The sequence below is a fragment of the Neolamprologus brichardi genome, chromosome 11, assembly GCF_056152115.1.
Source record: "Neolamprologus brichardi isolate AB-2024 chromosome 11, ASM5615211v1, whole genome shotgun sequence".
Classification (NCBI taxonomy): Eukaryota; Metazoa; Chordata; class Actinopteri; order Cichliformes; family Cichlidae; genus Neolamprologus; species Neolamprologus brichardi.
The window spans coordinates 3,128,961-3,147,648 of NC_142114.1; the positions used below are offsets into that span (position 1 = coordinate 3,128,961).

The following is an 18,688-nucleotide window of genomic DNA, read 5'->3' on the forward strand; positions in this document are numbered from 1 at the left end:
CACTGCTGTTCGTTTGAGAAATGTCAAGGGAAGTCTGGCAATCTAGATCTTGCAAAATCTATTTTGCACACCTCTCAGTGGGACTACTGTAAGTATGGCAGACTGTAAAACAAAAGAAAAAAAGAGAGAAGTGCTTATGTACACCCAACTCCATTTGAGGATAGTTAGAGTTTAAATAATTCTTCTCTTTTTAGGATAACAGTCTGCCAGACATTTATAAAAGATATACATTAAAGACAAATTATGTCATTTTTAGTTCCTCACATTGACTTGGTTTTGGATGAATTCTACCTTTTGGCCAAATCGTATCATTAAATGTTTGACACTATAGAGCTTTCCCCCCCCTCTTTTATTTCTCTGTACAGAAAGGCCAGTGGTGAGATGCTTTTAGAGAGTTCATTACAATGAGAGGGCATTAAAAACCTGGCCTGCTGTTAGGCTGTAGTTATTGTGAGGGTCTCCATTAGCGGTGAGGGCACAGACATGCGGGCATTAGAGGGAAAACACCACTCAGCAGCCACTACAGTGTCAGTGTCAGTGATGTTACTCCCTGACCCAGCGAGATGAATTGTAAGTACTCAGCCGCAGTGGAGCATATTTTGGACAGCCTGTGATTATTTCACCAGAGGTTAAATGGAAAAGTTTTTCCTCCCTCTGAAACATTATCGTGCTTTCAGAGCAGAGGGGACAAAGTGCTGGAGCTCTGTTTTCTCTCTTTGTCGCTTAATGACTGGTTATTTGCATTTTCTTTCTGGTGTATACAGAACTTTGCATATCTGAACCAGCTTCTTGTAGCATTTGCAGACCAGAGAGAGCAGAGCAGTGCTTAATGGCTGTTGCTACTTTGCATTTTATCTGCATCAAGAGTTTTGGGGTGTTCGTGACAGTAAACAAACACACATTTACAGTATTTATTTAAATTCTTAAACTCTAAAACAGATGACATTTACCCAGCAAAGAAATTGAACCTCCATGGGCTCACCTCATAACTGGGCTCAACAGGCTCCTCCCACTTCAGGAAGATACTCTTACACCATTACACTCTTTATCCATGCTGGGTTAATCTATGTAAATATTGTAAATAACAAATAGCAGTAATATCTTGTTGTTATATGCATAAGAAGGCCCTAAAAATACAAAGATTTTCTCAGTTTTTGCTTTAAATTTCTACTATTTCCGTCCAAATTTAAATCTGTTCACTTGCTTTTCTCACGGTGTTGTTGGGCAGTGTTCACGCAGAAAAAAAGGTGATAAGTTAATCAATAGGAGATTAGCAAAATCTGAATCTGCGGGTGCTTCAGGATTAACTATGATTACACTGCGCTTCGTGTGATTAACCCTCTCTCCCCATCCTCATGACGATTGCATACACAGCCAAAAATGTGCGCCAAATCCTACGAGTATGCCTAGCTATGACGCGCAGACAAGGAGGACACTCATCTGTCATGCGAGGAGTCGATGCGAGTGTTGAGATATGCATGCATATGCAATTCTGTAGTGACAGGCAGTGCAGAGAGGGCCTTTGTTGTTGTTTGAAAAAGTGACAGACAGTGGTGTAATGTTAAATCCTTAAAAGCAGTACGACTCCTTTTCAGACACGGGATATGTTACACTTTTGGGCTTTATCTGCCTGTTAAAGTGACAGCATTGTGTTATAAAGATCTAATTCCCCTTTATGTTACTGTTACTGTTTTATGTTTCTTATGGCTTCAGTATGTGCAAGGCTGTCTTACATTCAAACAACTTGTTACACTTAAGGCAACGAGTGCATCGTGCTCGTAAACAAGTCTTATTTCTGAATGAAAAGAAAAAATGCTTTTAAGTTCATGCTGTTTATACTTTTACAAGGATTCTGTGACGATCTGAGCAATTTATAAAGACGTAGTCATAATCGTATAGTACCTATCTGGTGATGTGACTGGATGCATTCACTTAGGAGGCATTTCAAAAGAGGTCCAGATTTCCATTTGAATATGAAGATGACACAATCAGACGCTTTCAGATTAACAGGACGGGAGTGCATGTCTGAATGGCCTTCTAGCTTTCATCTGGACTCAAGACTGCCTCCTGGTAATGAACCCTGGCACGGGTTGTGCAATGTTCACACTTACCAAACAGTGGACCAGACCTTAATAGCAACACTCGCAGGCTGTTACAAGGTCTGATCAAACTGAACTTGGCCACATATCCTAACTAAAGCAAAAATGCTTTTTTAGTGTTTAAATCTTAATAAATTATACTAAGTCTGCCTTTGTGCCTCAGTGAGATTTTATGAATTTAAATCTGTAAAAAGGGTTTTAGTGTGTATATTACAGTGAAATTAGAGGAAGCCCTTATTTGATATTACTTGAGTCATTTTCAGTTGTGTTGTAAGCTCGACTGTATAAAGGAAAACTTCAATATGGACTAATTTAAATGAAAACTACTCGCTTGCTGTGAATCATGACATTTTTTTATTGTTCTTGTTGTTGTGGTTCTGGCTCAGCCCATTCACTTCCCACAAATAAAGCTTTTTTAATGATCAAGCCTAAGAAATAAAGTATGAACCAATCTTGTTTGCATTTGAAAGTATCTCTCTTACAATGGTATAGTTGTCTGTTTTCTAGAAATGGTCTGTCGCGGGTGGTGGTTGATAAATTGTCCCAAGGGGCACACAAGAAACTGAGACTGCTGTAGAGTCAAATTAGGTTATTTCTGTAGCTTAATTTGAACAGCCTCAGTTAACCAGAGTGCTGTAAAAGCTATATAAAATATACACTTTATGGAACAGTCACTAATTAAACACACTAGAAGTCAAATAAAACAGGTAAATAAGGCTGTTTTTGTATAAAAATAAGATTCCTCGCTCAACTAGACCCAAAAGCAAGGGAGAACAAATAGGTTATTCAAAGTGTTTTCAAATGATAGAGACACCGTGCAGCTCTTATGTAAGAAGGTAAGTTGTTGCAAAGATTAGGAGCCACCACTGAAAAGACTCTGCTTCAAAGTCTGGATCTCAGAATGTCCAAGAGGAGTTGGTTCATAGACCTCGGTGCTCTGGTTGGATTGTACGGTTTCAAAAGTTCTGTTAGGCAAGGCAAGCACCAATAAGCTTTAAAGTGATAAATATTAAGCATAATTAGCTCTGGCCTAAAGGGAAAATGCTTTTTCCTTTTCTTCTTTCCTCATTGCAAATCGGTAGCACAGCTGTGCTCGGCTTCATGTTCATGAACTGACTGCCAAAGACTAAAAGTTAAAAAATTAAAATCTTGTGGTATCGAAATCTTGTGGCTAAATAAGTAACTAACACACCACATTCCGTTGTTAAGTGTTATATGCAGTGCACGAGTTAAAGCAAATGCAGAATAAAGAAGACATCATCTGGTTGTGCAGAATAACTGTAGGACTACCGCCCTGTTTAACTGTGCATCATGAATTTGCCAACAAGAGCAAAATGCTAAATAAGCAGAGTACTAATATAAGCTTACTAGCTGCTTTGAATTTGCGAGATGCAATGAAAATACTGTTTGCATAATTTTAAAGCCAAATTCAAAAGGAAAGAAAACACAAATTTGAACAAAAACACAACTGAGAGATAAGAGAGTTGATCAAACAGGATTGGCCTTAGGTCACTGATTCACACAAAGTCATTGCGCTAACACACGATGAAGCTAATTCTTGCTGTTCTTTCATCAACACCTATGCACACACAGGCTTCCCTGCTGTCTGTAACCATACCTCCTAAAGCTTCTTTCATTAACTAGCCTATATGTCTTCTTTTCTACTTCCCACCCCACCTCGACCTCGGACCCTGTAGATTCGGATTAACAGGGAAGTAAGTACTTAACTGCTCGTTCTTCTGCCTGCCATTGCTCTATTTCCCTTTTCCCTCTACCCCCTTCCTCCTTACTCTTTCCACTGTCCTCTATCCACAAATGCTCAAAGGTCAGGGTGTATCAGGTTAGTGCGCATTAAACCAATCAAATGCAAAAGAAATGCCCTTTTTAGCTCATGATTTTAAATGAACACAAAGAGATGTGTCCTCTCTCTGGATGGAGGATCCTTCGGTTGTTATGGCAACCGTCTCATATGGAGAAAGCTTGGCATTCATGCTGATAGAGTTTGGCCAGGGCCTGAGAAATTGTGGATAGCAGGCCTCACAGCACTGGTCATCCATCTCCATTTCAAACATGTCCACATTTATCTGAGTGGATGCGATTCAGTTTAGCAATCCGTCAGCAATGTGGACGGACTCAAAATATTACGAAGATGCCCTCTGCAAAAAGATAAAAAATAGTGTTATCAACATGGATTGCCTCATCATACTGATTTGATGAGAGCCTGCGGGCTTGGCAGTCTTCTCAGATTATTCCTGACCTGCCTTCTCCCCCTCCACGGACTCCTGTAAGTTAAGTAATTGCAGCATCAATTATCATTCCAGCTGCTCCTCTCAGCAAACAGGGAACCATCTATGCAGTTTTCTGGCTGATGTTTTCATACAATCTCAAGGCAGTTGTCTCCTTTCGTTTAAACGGTTAGCTAAGCAGTGTTTATTTCCAGGAGGACCTCCTTTGAACAGTTTGCTCATCCTGAAAAGGGTTTATGCTTCAAAGTCCCTCAGTTGGTCTTTGTCATGTTTATCCCCCTCAAGGCTGTAGAGGTGACATCTCATTGTTCATTCATATTCAACCCATACTCGCCATATGAAAATGTCTGTCATCTATATCAAATGTTGTCGCATCCTTTGATATAAAGGTTTTCAGAAAACTTTGCTGTGTACTTTTGATTTTCCTCTTGAAGACTGCTGGTGTCGTGCATTGATGTGTAACGTGTGCAAGACACGGATCCAGCTGTATGGCTTGTGACAAGTGGAAGAATTTCAGGATGAAATTTCCTCTTGGGTTGCTAATTCGTCGCCCAACGCATATAGCATCTCCAGCGAAAATCGATTTATTTTTATGAGTAGGCACTCCGAGGCAGAGATGGCTAAATAAACCGGACACCTGAAATTTAGAAATGCACACCTGTAGGTTCTTTATCATATCTTTATTAAACTGTCACAAGGGTTCAGGCATTGTTTGCTTAGCTAGCCTGACAAGCTGAATAAATAGCTTATTTTAGGGATGTCAGCAGTTTTTCAAGAAACGCCACTTGTTCGCCACGTGTCTGCGCAGTCAACGAGGGTAAAGAGGCGGTCTGGAGGCATCAGTAGGTTAGACAGCAATGACGAATTAGACAGAAACCAGGCTTTACAGAGGGGAATGTAGGGAACGAGGGAAGGAAGAGGGAAGCACAGAGAGAGAGAGACACCCATACAGCTGTGCCTATGGTGCAGATCGCTTACTCAGCATGTCATCCCTCTTCTCTGTTTCAGGGCTACCATCGATCCAACCACTTCATCGCCACTCAGGGTGAGTATCCCGGCAAGGCTGTGGTGTGTAATTGTGTGTGCGGGAATTCAGTACAGCGAGTACCTTTTGTTGAAGTTTAATAAATTGAAGATGATCCAGCCAACGATCCTACTCATGCACAGTCCCTTGCCAAAACCATCTCTCTGCCAATTTCAAAGGTGATAGTGTGACTATCAAACCGTGGAGCCTGTGTTAGGGAAGTCACTGAATTAATTATGAGTAGAGTTGAATAATTAAACACATTAATTATAGCTTCTTAGTCTCTGTGACATGTGGAGCGATGTGTTCATTGTCACGCAGAGAACCTTTAGTTCAGTCGCTGTCGCTCAAATGCACTTTTGCTTCAGATGGTCACTTGGGATCTGCAGGAATATGAGCATTCCCTCTTAGGAGGAGCCAGTTTCTAGGGAGCTCCCATCACAAAATCCCTAAGGGTCTGCTCATCCTCCACCCGCACCTCCTTCCCCTCCTGTTAAACAGATAGAGGCAGATGAAACGTAAAGGAAAGAAAGAAGATGTCAGCTGCACTTTCCTGTTTCAGAGCTTTTTCTTCCAACGTGATCCCCGTTTTTAAAGCTGTTTTTCACTTCCTAAACGTCTCCTGCTCAGATCCTGGTGAGTGACTGGCGGTCCCCCGGGCTTTCATCATCAGCTCCTGCTGTTGTTTTGTCACCCATTGCCTCTTCCCTTCTGCCTGCCTGGAATTTCCAATAACTTTATTGATGGCACAATCTCGAAAGATCAGTACCCTGCCATCTGAGAAAGGACACTTAGGTCACAATAATACAAAATTTCACAGCAGAAACGCCGTTATTGAGAGGGCAGGCTTTGATGCTGCCGTTTTTGTCTCTTTCTCTGTTATTTCTTCCCTATTCCCACTAGGTCCTAAGCAGGAGACTCTCTATGATTTTTGGAGGATGGTGTGGCAGGAAAATTGCTTCAGCATCGTCATGATCACTAAGCTGGTGGAAGTTGGCAGGGTAAGTGATGTACACTCTCCTTTTCCTCCCCCGTCCCTGTCACCAATCAGTGTTCAGAAAAAGACCACATTTATCATAAGGGGACTTTTTGGTGTCAATATGAAAGGCTTTTTGTGCGTTTGCAACCCTGCTCTGCATGGAAACTCCAGCCTAAAGGCCGTTATGGTTTATTGATGATTTGATACCACAAGCCTGTGAAAGGAGCAATTAAACACTTTTGATGAAAGCGGACAAGAGAAGATCAACACTACTTTCATTTCTGTGCGCCGTGCTCCAGGCAGCGGTGAGTTAGCACTGACTGGAAAAAAACAAGTACTGCAGAAAGATAATATCTGGTGAACTGGAAGCTTTTTGGACAAATTAAACTAAATGTATGGTAAATGACTAGTTTTAGAGGTGCTGACCTGCAGACTTTGTTAGCTTACGCTACAGTCGCGCAGGAGACAAAACTACTGGAGCCGAGTGCAACGTTGCCCTTTGAAATGGTTGCTTTGAAGACAGGGGCCAGTGCTTCAACCACTGGTAGTCACTTGCCATCATCAAAGTGGCTTTGCTGTGTCAAGACGATAAAATGGCAGGCTCAGTTTGCAAATAATTGGGGGGAAGTTGGCAATTACATGCAGTATATTTGTTTTAATATGGCAATTAACTGTGATACGTCAACACAAATACAAATCTGTTGCCTCCAATATACACAGAAAGTCACATTAAAGATAAATTCAGTTAATTACATTCAGATTGAGTCACAACTTCATAACTGAAACAGAAACTCCTCCACAAATAGATAGTTGCTGCTGGATGGTGATTTAAGTGGAGAATAACATCCTTGACAACCTTGTTTTTATATGGTAAATGGACTGGTCTTTAAATAGCACTTTGCTACTCTACCTGAGCACTCAAAGCGCTTTATACAACTTGCTGACAATTACAAACAATCAGAGGGGTCAGTGTCTTGACGTAGGATATTTGGCATATCCTGGAGCAACCAGGGATTGCACCACCAACCTTCTGATTAGTAGATGACCTGCTCTGCCTGAGAGAGAGAGAGAGAGAGAGCATTATCTGGACGTGTAACCAGAATACAATCAGCTGAATTTCATCCCCTACTGCTGAGAAGCACAGATTGACTTAGATTGATTGCAACATGTTGGCAATCTGTCTGCATTTATAAATTCTATGCCAGTTATCTGCAAACTTTCACCAGTGTATCTGAGATTGATTGCAGTCAGTTCAGTTCGCACAATAAGTGTTTGGAGACACGTTGCCTCCCACCCGGTGATCCGTGCAATTGCCTTGTGATTGAAAGCGGTTGGTCAGAGGTCGAGGGTGTTGCGGCTCAACCTTTGGGCAACCAGTTGGTCGCTGTTACAAGTTGTAACAGGTCACTGAATGCAACAAAGGTTCAGTGAAATCTTTGTGCAGCCACCATTCTTGTTTGTTTTGTTTTCTTTCCTAATCACAAGGACCTTGCCGTCCTATTTTTACTCTGTCGTGACTCAGCCTTTGTTTGGACAGTACCAGGCAGATTGTTTCCTTCCTTTTATGTCATTAAGCCAGCCATCTGCTTCTGGTAGATTTATTTAAAGATTCTGGTGGATTTATTTAAACTGCCTGTATTTAACACACATGCAGTTTATTGTGCGATTTCATGCCAAGCTAATGCTGCAAAACACCAAAAGAGAATATTTCCCTGCTTATGCTTGGTGATAGCAACTTACTGTATGCTATCATAATTGTCTCATTTACCTCCTAACCAATTAGACAGGCAGGCTATTTTATTGATCCCTCATTTAGCCTGCTGCGGTGTTACAGCAGCATAGTATAGTCTACAATAAACAATAAATTAACAGCAAAGTTGTGCCACAGGCATCTAGTAAGGGTCATTATGGGAGAGTTCAAAAATTGATACATACAACAGTGATAACAACAAAGAAAAGCTAAAATGAGGTTAGTTAAAAAAAAGCCTGACATTGTGTAAGGGTGGTGCAGATTGCATTAATCAATAATATGTACACTATAAATCTAAGAAAAACAGCTGCATGACGGTTCAAGGGTAAATTATTAAATGTCTTAAGCTGCAGTCAGACAGTTATATTTACTTTTTCAGATTGCTGTTATGCATTTTCTAAAATAAATGAAGTTTCAAGATGTGTCTTAGAAATCTTCAGATAAAGCGTGCTGATGTTATTGTGTTGTAGTGTTTGTTTTATTCTGAAGCCGAGTGCACCCACGGCTTTTTTTCTGCCTCAGAGATGACTTCTATTGCTCCAACACTGGGCTGGTTCTGTTAGCTAGGGGGCAGCTGGGATGAATATAAGGATACTTTGTAAACACACATCAACAGCAACTTGTTGCTTTTAGTAAGTTAACTTTAATTTGTAGCTTCGGCTGACTGCACATCTGACAGAAACAATATATTTAAAGTATTGCCCAAGGATGGACCAAAAGTCCTATTGTATTTTTACTTTTATAAATGAATTCAGTCAATTCCTTGCCAAAACTGTTTAAAGATAGCTTTAACTTTCTGTACCATGTTCAGAAATCATCATAAACTATCTCTGTGTGTTTTTTGGTGAATGCATGCATTTCAAACATCATGAAACTGCAATCCCTGCAAATGCATATATACAGTATTCCAGGCCACAAATCTAGAGCTGCTGTCTGTGAACACACTCTGCTTGCTATACTTAAGTATTATTTTCTACCTTACATAAACATAGTTACATTAAATCCCACCTTAAATATTCCAGCCTCTTCAGTCGAGCCGGGAGAAACATATACTGTGGCGGATGGTGAAAATCACACAGTAGTCGTTTGTCCAGCTTGGAGAAGTGATCTGTGTGGCTGAATCCAAATAACTCGTCCATTAAATTAAAAAGAGTTACCTCCATTGTACTGGGTGGTGGTACAATAAAAAGATTACTGCCCTGCTGTTCATTATGTGATTACTGTGTTATTGTGTTCTCTTTACTCTCTAAGATAAGATATCCGCAAAAGAACAGGTTGTTATTTTTTCTTCCACATCATTTGAAGTGTGGACACCCCCCGCCCCCCCACCAAAAAAAAAAAACAACAACAATTTTTTAACTTGTTAAATTTCACATCATTATATTTCTGTTCTCGTTAAACCATGAAATTGAGTACTTCATGTTTATTATTATCATCTCGTTATTTTGAATAATGTTCATGCATTTTACAATTATCTCCTTTACTTTGGAATGAATTGTTGAAAATGGCTTGGTTGTGTTTTTAAAGAGTAGTATTTTATTATGCACTCTCTCTGAATGCAGTGCTTTCATTGCAAATGTCGCAGGAAGGATTTTAGTCCCTAGAAATCCAATACTGACATGAGGAAACATGCTAGGGCTCTTAGATTTATCTAACAAACCCTAACTTAAGCCTTCAGACCATTACTCTTCATTTTAGGAAGTAAAGATGACTGAGCCTCCAGTATCCTTTGTGAAAAGATTTGAGAACGATCTTATACATCCAATGATCTTTTGCTTGAGTTAGCGCTGCCTGTCAGTGGGAATTCAGCAGAGAGCCGTCGGTTCATGATGGAGTCTATAAATGCATGGCTTGTGCACAAAACCATAAACCAACCCGCTTAATCCACTCAATAAAAGTGTGGGTAGTGATTTCACGCAACACAGTGAGCCATTTGTTAACATGCTGATAGTATATAAAAGGAAAACTTAAAAAATAGATCGTGTCTTGACTATTCTCTGTCTGCAGACTGACTACTCTCACGTTTTCTACAGTTTTGCAGTAGTTTACAAACTTCGCCTTCGTGTTTTTGAAACAGGTGAAATGCTGCAAATATTGGCCAGAGGACACCGAGATGTATGGTGACATCAAAATCACTCTTCTTAAGACAGAGACACTCGCTGAATACACAGTTCGCACCTTTGCTGTGGAGAGGGTGAGTTTTGCATTTCTTTATATTCTCAGTTTGTGATTGCTCTTTCCTGGTAGAACATCATCTATGATTACTCGTAAACACATTCCTTTTATCTTGTTCTGTTTTTGCTTCATCTCTTTCTGTGATTCACCAATGTAAACACAACTTAATCATGTTACCTGGTGATGCAGGAATTTGGATTAGAAGTAGAGCATTAATAGAAGGGATTAGATACTAGATGGGGTTTGCTGATGGACACGAGGTCCATGTGTTAAACTGAGAGGAATTAACACCAGTAGCTTTGTGGATGCCCCTGCTGTCTTTCCAGCATAGCTGTTACAGTGCCGTGCCCCCGATGGCCTCCATCCTGTCAATCTCCTGGGGGATCTCTCATTGGAAGGGCTCAGAGCAGTGCTGGAGTGACAGTGGCACAAACACAGCATTATCATCACACTGTCACAGTCGTTCTCCACGGGCACAAACTGCTGCTTATTCAAATCGGCATGAGTTAGCGAGCTGGTGACAGCTTGTTTTTCATAGCTCTTTTACTTTCTTTTTTTGGATTTCTGTCTTCAACAAATCTTTGCTTTGCATTGCTTTACTTTGTCATCTCTGTATGGAAGAAGAAATTGCGACGTGACTGCAGCAGCCTCCCAGAAGAAAGGAGAAAGCTGCTACCCCTCCTTGAGCTCCCTAGAGCCTTAGTAATTCCTTTCTGCACATCTGTCAGATTGCAGCTGCTCCTAACATGTGGGGCCCAGAGGCCTAACTGTCCTAGAAGACCTAACACCCCGCGTAAATAATGTCCTGGGTGTCCTCACTCTGAACCAAAAAGAATTGTCACATCTATCACAGAGGGGAAAAGTCTCCGAATAGTTTGTAGCATATCTTCTGCGAGATCAAGGCCTGTAGGCTATTGCTAGCATTAGAATGCCAATGGTTTTTGTTCTTTCCCTGAACTACTAACGTGCACTGTGTTTCTGATGAAAGAGAGGATACTCGACCAAGCATGAGGTACGTCAGTTCCACTTCACATCCTGGCCTGAACACGGGGTGCCCTATCACGCCACTGGATTGTTGGCTTTTATACGAAGGGTTAAAGCTTCTACACCACCTGATGCTGGCCCTGTCGTGGTTCACTGCAGGTACCATAATGCCTTGCAAGTGCTTTATATGTTTTAATAACCTTTTGATAAACTTTTGTATTTATAACTGTTATACATTTTTTTTGGCATAACAGATATGTATAATCTGTCTCTCTCACTAAACCGCTGCACTCTACTGTAAGATATCTATGTGTCGCTCTAACATGAATGTGATGGTAATTTTGCGCTTTTAAGGATTTCTTTCAACTGTTTGAACTTTTTTTTCTTCGGGGTTGGAAGAATTGTACAGCAAACATATTTAATGGTTTTAAAAATCAAGAATTGAGTGTGCAAGTTTGAATTTATCTTGGATTTTCTCTAATGCTCACAGGGTCAAATATATTTATATATACATATATGGGGTGGCTGTAGCTCAGGTGGCAGAGCAGGTCAGCCGCTAATCAGAAGGTCTGTGGTTCGATCCCAGGCTGCCTCCTGGCTGCATGCCAAATATCCTTGGGCAAGATACTAACCCCATGTTTGCCTACTGGTGGTGGTCAGAGGGCCCGGTGGCGCCAGTGTCCGGCAGCCTCGCCTCTGTCAGTGCGCCCCAGGGCAGCTGTGGCTACAATGTAGCTTGCCATCACCAGTGTGTGAATGGGTGAATGACTGAAAGCACTTTGGGGTCCTTAGGGACTGAGTAAAAGCACTATACAAATGCAGGCCATTTACCATTTACATCCCCACTAATAGTTCTGACAATAAACGTCTGACAATAAGACCTTTCTCCAGAAGGCATTTGGCTTGTTCATGTGGGCAGCCAGAGATTTCAGTTGAGCTTGAAGGTGACAGTTTTGAAGCAGAGGCTTCATTCTTGTTTGACAACTTGACAGTTCTTCAAGTTTGTTTCAATGTGGACATTGACTGAAGTTTCCAGCAGTTTACAGTTCATGGTTCATGTAGGCTTGAGTCTTATTGGTTGAGTTGTTCCTGAACATCCTAACTTCCTCTCCTCTGGAGCGGCAACTTTCTTCTTCTAAACCCGGGTAAAGTAGTGACACATCCGAATAACTTTGTTTGATCTGATGATCTTGTATATCATCATTTAGAAATGGCTCTAAGAAACCTTTCCAAATTGTGTAACTCTACAATTCACCTTCTTAGATCTTCACCGAGTTCTTTAGACTTTCTCATTGCTTTGAGGATCAGCCAGTACAGTGACTCCTTTCAAACAAATCCTTTTTATACTGCAAAGAGATAATGTGAGTTGTACTCCATCCTGATCATCACTGAGAAGTTAATAGGCAAGTTTAGAGACATCTTAAAATCTAAATCACCAATAATTAAAAGATTTTGGGGAGTATGTCTATATTTCAGCCTATATGTATACCTTTGACCCTGTGAGAGAAAATCCTAAATAAATTCAAACTTGAGCAGCCATTTCTTGTTTTTTAAAGCCACCAAAGATGTATGCTGTCCAGAACAGCTCAAAGGAATCATTAAAAGCCCCAAATTACAATGACATTCATGCCCACGAGTGTATGAAAACCTTTGACCCATGTACTTGCATTTTGTAGATATAGAAGATTGGGCAGATCTGTCACATTCTTAGCCATTTAAACAATATGGATTACTTATTTATAACACAATGATTATATTATGTTCCAGTTGTGCCAATGGGTCCCTCATATCCTATGCACAGACCTTTAATGTTTTAAGACACAATTCCTTATAAAAGATGGTCTTTCCGTTGCAGTGCGGGGGCAGGTCGCACCGGCTGCTACATTGTGCTGGATGTCATGTTGGACATGGCCGAGTGTGAGGGCGTGGTGGATATCTACAACTGCGTCAAAACCCTCTGCTCTCGACGTATCAACATGATTCAAACGGAGGTGAGGACAGCAGTGAAATCACAATTTCTTGCACATGTCACATATTTAGCAGGTGACATCTCGATCCTTAATATAATCTTCTCAAACCCCCCAGAAAAGCCAAGCTTTTAGAAATTCCTTTTTTTCCTTCTGTTGTTTGGGAATTCAAAAAGTGAGGGGGGTACATTTCCATACTCCCACTTCTAGATGTATGTAAAGGTCACGGCTAAAGTTTTAGAGAAAGACTGTCTCTTTGTCAGTTTGCTGTGTAGGCACGTGCTGTTCTTTGATGTGCACATCATTTGCATTTTTACCTCTTATTATGTAAATCCAACGTTGACTTGGCTGTTTATTGCATTTGTAGCTATTTGCAGGGGCGCACTAATTAAATGCACACTGCATGTGTTTGTTTACAAATAAATATTTATTTATCCTCCAGCGGCCTTGATACACCACTAACATTAAAGCACATGTTTAATTCAGAACAAGGCGGGTTATGAAAGATTTCTCCCATTCTGACTATTATTTGATTATTTATTTACAACTAACGTTTCTCACCTGCTTCTGTTTTAACCTGCGTCATTTGTAGTGTTTAGCATCTGGTTGCTTACAACCTTCAGATAACATATTTTGATGTGTTATTCAAAAGCCAGAACGATGAACTAAATTATGTCGCCTGCTGTCTTTTCAGGAGCAGTATATCTTCATCCATGATGCTATTCTAGAGGCGTGTCTGTGCGGAGAGACGGCCATCCTGGTGAATGAGTTTGCTGTCACTTACAAAGAGATGCTGCGAGTGGATTCTCAGAGTAATTCCTCTCAGCTTCGAGAGGAGTTTCAGGTCAGTGTTGCTGCAAAGTCAGGATGAGCCATCATAATGATCCACTGTGTACAAGTTAGAAGTCATTTGTAGTTATGTAGTGTAGGTTTGCTCAATTTAGTTAATATTGTTTGGCTGATATTCAGATAGTAGCACAGCCACCGGACATGCACATACTTTTCTTTAGCTGAAAGTAAGATAAATGTATTGTGTATCTCACAGGTTGTGAGTTTAAGGCTGTCTGCCAGTGCTTTAACTCCAGTGCTCTCTCAGCATCTCACATTCAGGCTACCTGCAGACCCTCTAACCAGTGTTCCCTAAACACCCACGCCTGCAGGCAGTTGATTCAATTCAGTTCAATTCTTTTGTTCTTTTTTTTTAACATATAGTGCCAGTTCACAACAACAGTCATCTCAAGGCGATTTTTATTGCAAAGTAAAGACCCCAGAATATTCTAGAGAGCACAGCAACGATCAAACAGTCCTTCCAGTTGCAGCAGGCTCAGGGAGAGCCAGCCATGTTCTCGGGGGAGCGAAGTGAAAGTGAAGAGAGAAAGGACCAACATAGAGAGAACTCAGATAATAAACAGAAATGAGCATCAGAGAGGAGACAAAACTTGATCACAGACAGAAACACAAAAGCTGTTTTTAAATAAGGGCCACTTTAGTTATGTGGAAATAAGCACCTTCAGCAACAATAACATGAAGCTGAATTGTTTTCTGTATGACTTTGTTAGTCCACTCGTCATTATAAGATTACTTTATTTCATTGAGGTTTACAGGCATTCATTTATCCACAGCAATCAAACCATCAATCAGCCGGAAGTTTGGACCTTGGATCATTGCAACACCCTGATTTTTTTTGGGCCATTCTGTTACAGAGTTGCTGCTGTGTTTGACATCATTGTCCTGTTGCATGATCCAGTTTCAACCAGCTTTGGCTGTTAAATAAATTGCCTGACATTTAAGTCTAGAATACTTTAGTACAAAGAGGAGCTCACGGTCAACTCAGTGACCGTAGGGCGCCCAGCTCCTGTGGCTGCAGAACAAGCCCAGATCATCACCTCTACCTCCATCTGTGACAGTTAGTATGAGGTGTTTGTGCCGTTGTGCTGTGCATTATAGTCAAACATCAGCACTTTGGTCTATCCAAAGGACATTGTTCCAGAAATCTTGTGGTTTGTTCAGATGGAACTTTAGGTCATTTCCAAGCAAGTCATACTTGTTCAGTCTTTTTCTAATTGTACTGTCATGAACTTTAACATTTAACATGCTAGCTGAGGACTGCAGAGTCTGAGAAGCAGCTCTTGGATCTTTTACAGTTTCTCTGAGCACTGCACGGTCTGACCGTAGGGTGAATTTTCCTGGGATGTCCGCTCCTCGGAAAGAGGGGACACACTTAAACCCTCCAGAGCACCAAAGAGCCAAAACATGTGCTTTTACAGGTGCTCACGGTTGTTGATGATCAATTAGCCAAGTGCAGATGATTAGCAGCACCCGGCTGCTACTTACCCTCTTAATTCTTAAAGAAACAGGAAAGGTGTAGTTAGCATTTCATCGGACAGCACTGTCCCGTGAAAACTTTCTTTTTCACATGACTATTTTAGCAGGTGTTTTCAGTGTGCCTGGATTCCACTGCGTGGTTTCCCACAGGTTGAGAATATATTCACGGTAATTGCAGCTACACCACACAGGTGTTCCATAAATATCTCACATGCAGTCGACTTTTAACCAAAATATGTGAACTGCTCATCCAAACAACTTCAAACACGCCTGTCAGATATGAAGGAGAAAGGATGAACGGTTGTTTGGGAAAAACAAATAAACACACAGACACGCATGCAGAGACGAAGATGCTCTTCGTAGCGCACACATCAGTTCATCAAAGAGCGCATAAAGGAACAGACTAATAGATATCTCTGTGTGGCGTGTTTGCATCTATAATGTATGTGTGCGTACATGAAACATGATGTTAGTTTCCATTGTTATTCTTTGCCACTGCCACTTATGTCCCCTCGAGTGGTTTAAAGGAATGTGCTCTCAGAAGATTTTATTAGGTTTTGATTAGGAGACAGGAGAGCCAGCTGTGTTCCAAAACACTTTACCTGCTTCATTCACCTTCCTCTGCCGCTCACTGTTCAACCAGCACACACGGTGACTTAGCATTTCAAAGTGCTTCCGAAAAAGACTTGCGCTTCTCTTTATGATTTTGAGCCATTTAATCCTCATAAAATATGCATATTGTATAAATTATGATGGATGTGTGTAGGGAGCAGTAATGTTGGTGGTGCAACAAACTGTTACCTTTTCATATAGGAAAGTGTTTCACTCCCCGCTTTGATCCTGTAAACTTCTCTGTCAGGCATTGATGCTAAAAGCCTCCCTACCAACCAAAGAGCTGTGTTTGCCTTTTACTCTGTCATCCTGTGGCTAACAGCCAATTGGTAGCACTGAGATCAGCAAGTCACAGATCTATTATTGATGCTATACATTAATTATTCAAATATTTTTTTTCAAGTTGTTTAATGTAATTATGATTCAATTCATTATGGAAAATTAGTATGCAACATTTCTTTTTTATTTGTTTTATTGCACTCAGCTTTGTTACGCAGTTTGCCAATCTTATGCTTTATTCCTCAGTGTATAAAAGACTAAACCAATTACCATCATTGGTCTTTTTGTATTCTCTTTTTTCCAGTCCTCCCTCCTCCTGTCTCGTTCACTTCCTCTACCTCCTTCTCTTTCCTAAGATCTCAGACTCCTCTGCGGTGCCTCATCACCCCTCACATATTCCACTTTTAAATGGTTTCTCAAATTTCACTTTATCCTCACCTTCCTCTCACCTGGCCTCTTACACATTTCCATTTACAGACGCTGAACTCTGTGACTCCCCACGTGGATGTGGAGGAGTGCAGCATTGCTCTCTTACCCAGAAACCGAGAGAAGAACCGCAGCATGGATGTCCTCCCGCCCGATCGCGCCCTTGCGTTCCTGGTCACGACAGAAGGGGAGAGTAACAATTACATCAACGCTGCTCTCGCTGACAGCTTCCACCGGCAGGCCGCTTTCATTGTGACCCCTCACCCTCTGCCGGGCACCACGGCCGATTTTTGGCGACTGGTTTTTGACTACGGCTGCACGGCAGTGGTCATGCTCAACCAGCTAAATCAGTCAAACTCTGCCTGGGTAAGGTCAAAGTGTTAGGTACTTTTTATTGCCATTGATTTGTTGACACTGAAAAAAGAGAGAGATGTCTTAAAACGTTTGAGATCTGACACACACACACACACGCCCGCGAGCACGCACACACACAGAGGAGCCACTGTTTGCCGTGCAAGTTTTACTCTCAGTCTTGGGGTTGTATGAAGTTTATTCGAGACTTTCCCTGACATCCGCCGCCTGTACAGTTTCTGTATCTTACTGTGCTCGGGATTAGTTCTTTCATGCCATTTTGTTGGGCTTTGATCCCTGACCACATTGATCTCAAGGCATGACTAGATAACGCTCGCCCCAGTTTTTCCTTCCCTTCTCAAGATACATCTCTGAAGAATAGGCTTGCATTACCCTCCAGCCACATCTTAGATTTTTTTTTAACTAGCTCACATTTTTTCATGAGCATATAAATTTTTTTTTAAAATAATTTGGTTTAAATTATTTTTAAACCAACAATATTAAAAATAATTAGTGGAAACATAACATGAGATTAGTGGTCATTAACTTGTCCTTTTTAGCCTTTTTAACCTTTTAAAGTCTTTGCTAGGCTAAATCCTGAACACTAGCTATTTCATTTGGTTGGAGCAGGTGAATAAGGGCTTGGGATGACATTAGGCGAAAAAAAAAAGAAGAAATAAACTGTCATGGAATTTGAAAAGATAAGATCTGTGACTGCCACACGTTATTGCCATCTTCTAAAGTCTTAAAACAGATCCCACGGGTAGCGCGGAAGGCTAATTAACAACAACAACAATAATATGCTGAAAAGTTATTATGGATTTCTCTACCCCAGCAGACCTGTCTTTTCCATGTGGTCATGCATAATCATATCTTTCACATAGTTTCTTCTGATTACACATAAGAAATCATTATAAGCATCGAGCAAACATGAAGCGTGTAGTTTGCTTTTGTGTCCCTAAAGAAAAGTAAGATTTCACTCTTCAAGCCATTTGTCTGCTAGAAGAAACAGGATTTAATGAGCTTGTGGTAGTAATATAGGAAACCAGACTGAGAAGCTGATCAAATGTAACTCCTCGAGTTGTAGCAGAAGGAAACGCACAGTCTGTGAAAGAGCCAAAAGCTGGCACAACCTGACTGCATTTTGTTGGAATTAAGCTTAAGGAGATTGGCAAGCTTCCAGTCCTTAATGGCACATAAATAGTTGTGCAGAGAGAACGATGTTGCTGAATAATTAAGCTTGTGGGACAGGTACAACTGGGTCTCATCAGTTTGGCAATAAAGGAAGAAGAAATCTTTGCAGTCCAGCAATGTAGCCCAAGGAAAAGCATTCAAAACAAGTGAGAACGGTCCTAAAATAAAGATGCAGCCTACAAGAGTCAAAAACAATTTAAATACATAAGTCTGCAACACAAAGTAACGCTGGCCTTCATCAATTTATTATTAAAACTGCTAGAAGGACAATTTAAAG

The 18,688-nt window shown here is 40.9% G+C and overlaps 1 protein-coding gene across 4 annotated transcripts in view; it reads left to right on the plus strand.

The window, feature by feature from the left end:
- The window catches only part of ptprub (protein tyrosine phosphatase receptor type Ub), a 198,128-nt gene that overhangs the window by 166,275 nt on the left and 13,165 nt on the right, over positions 1 to 18,688 (plus strand). For 2 of the 4 annotated variants that reach the window (XM_006795928.3, XM_006795930.3), the window contains 8 exons: positions 3,797 to 3,814; positions 5,354 to 5,390; positions 6,273 to 6,370; positions 10,176 to 10,292; positions 11,262 to 11,416; positions 13,113 to 13,248; positions 13,919 to 14,068; positions 16,918 to 17,232. In XM_006795928.3, the coding sequence (XP_006795991.1) occupies positions 3,797 to 3,814; positions 5,354 to 5,390; positions 6,273 to 6,370; positions 10,176 to 10,292; positions 11,262 to 11,416; positions 13,113 to 13,248; positions 13,919 to 14,068; positions 16,918 to 17,232 (1,026 nt within the window). The remainder of the gene's footprint in view (positions 1 to 3,796; positions 3,815 to 5,353; positions 5,391 to 6,272; positions 6,371 to 10,175; positions 10,293 to 11,261; positions 11,417 to 13,112; positions 13,249 to 13,918; positions 14,069 to 16,917; positions 17,233 to 18,688) is intronic. The other 2 variants (XM_006795929.3, XM_006795931.3) reach the window with 1 other exon arrangement.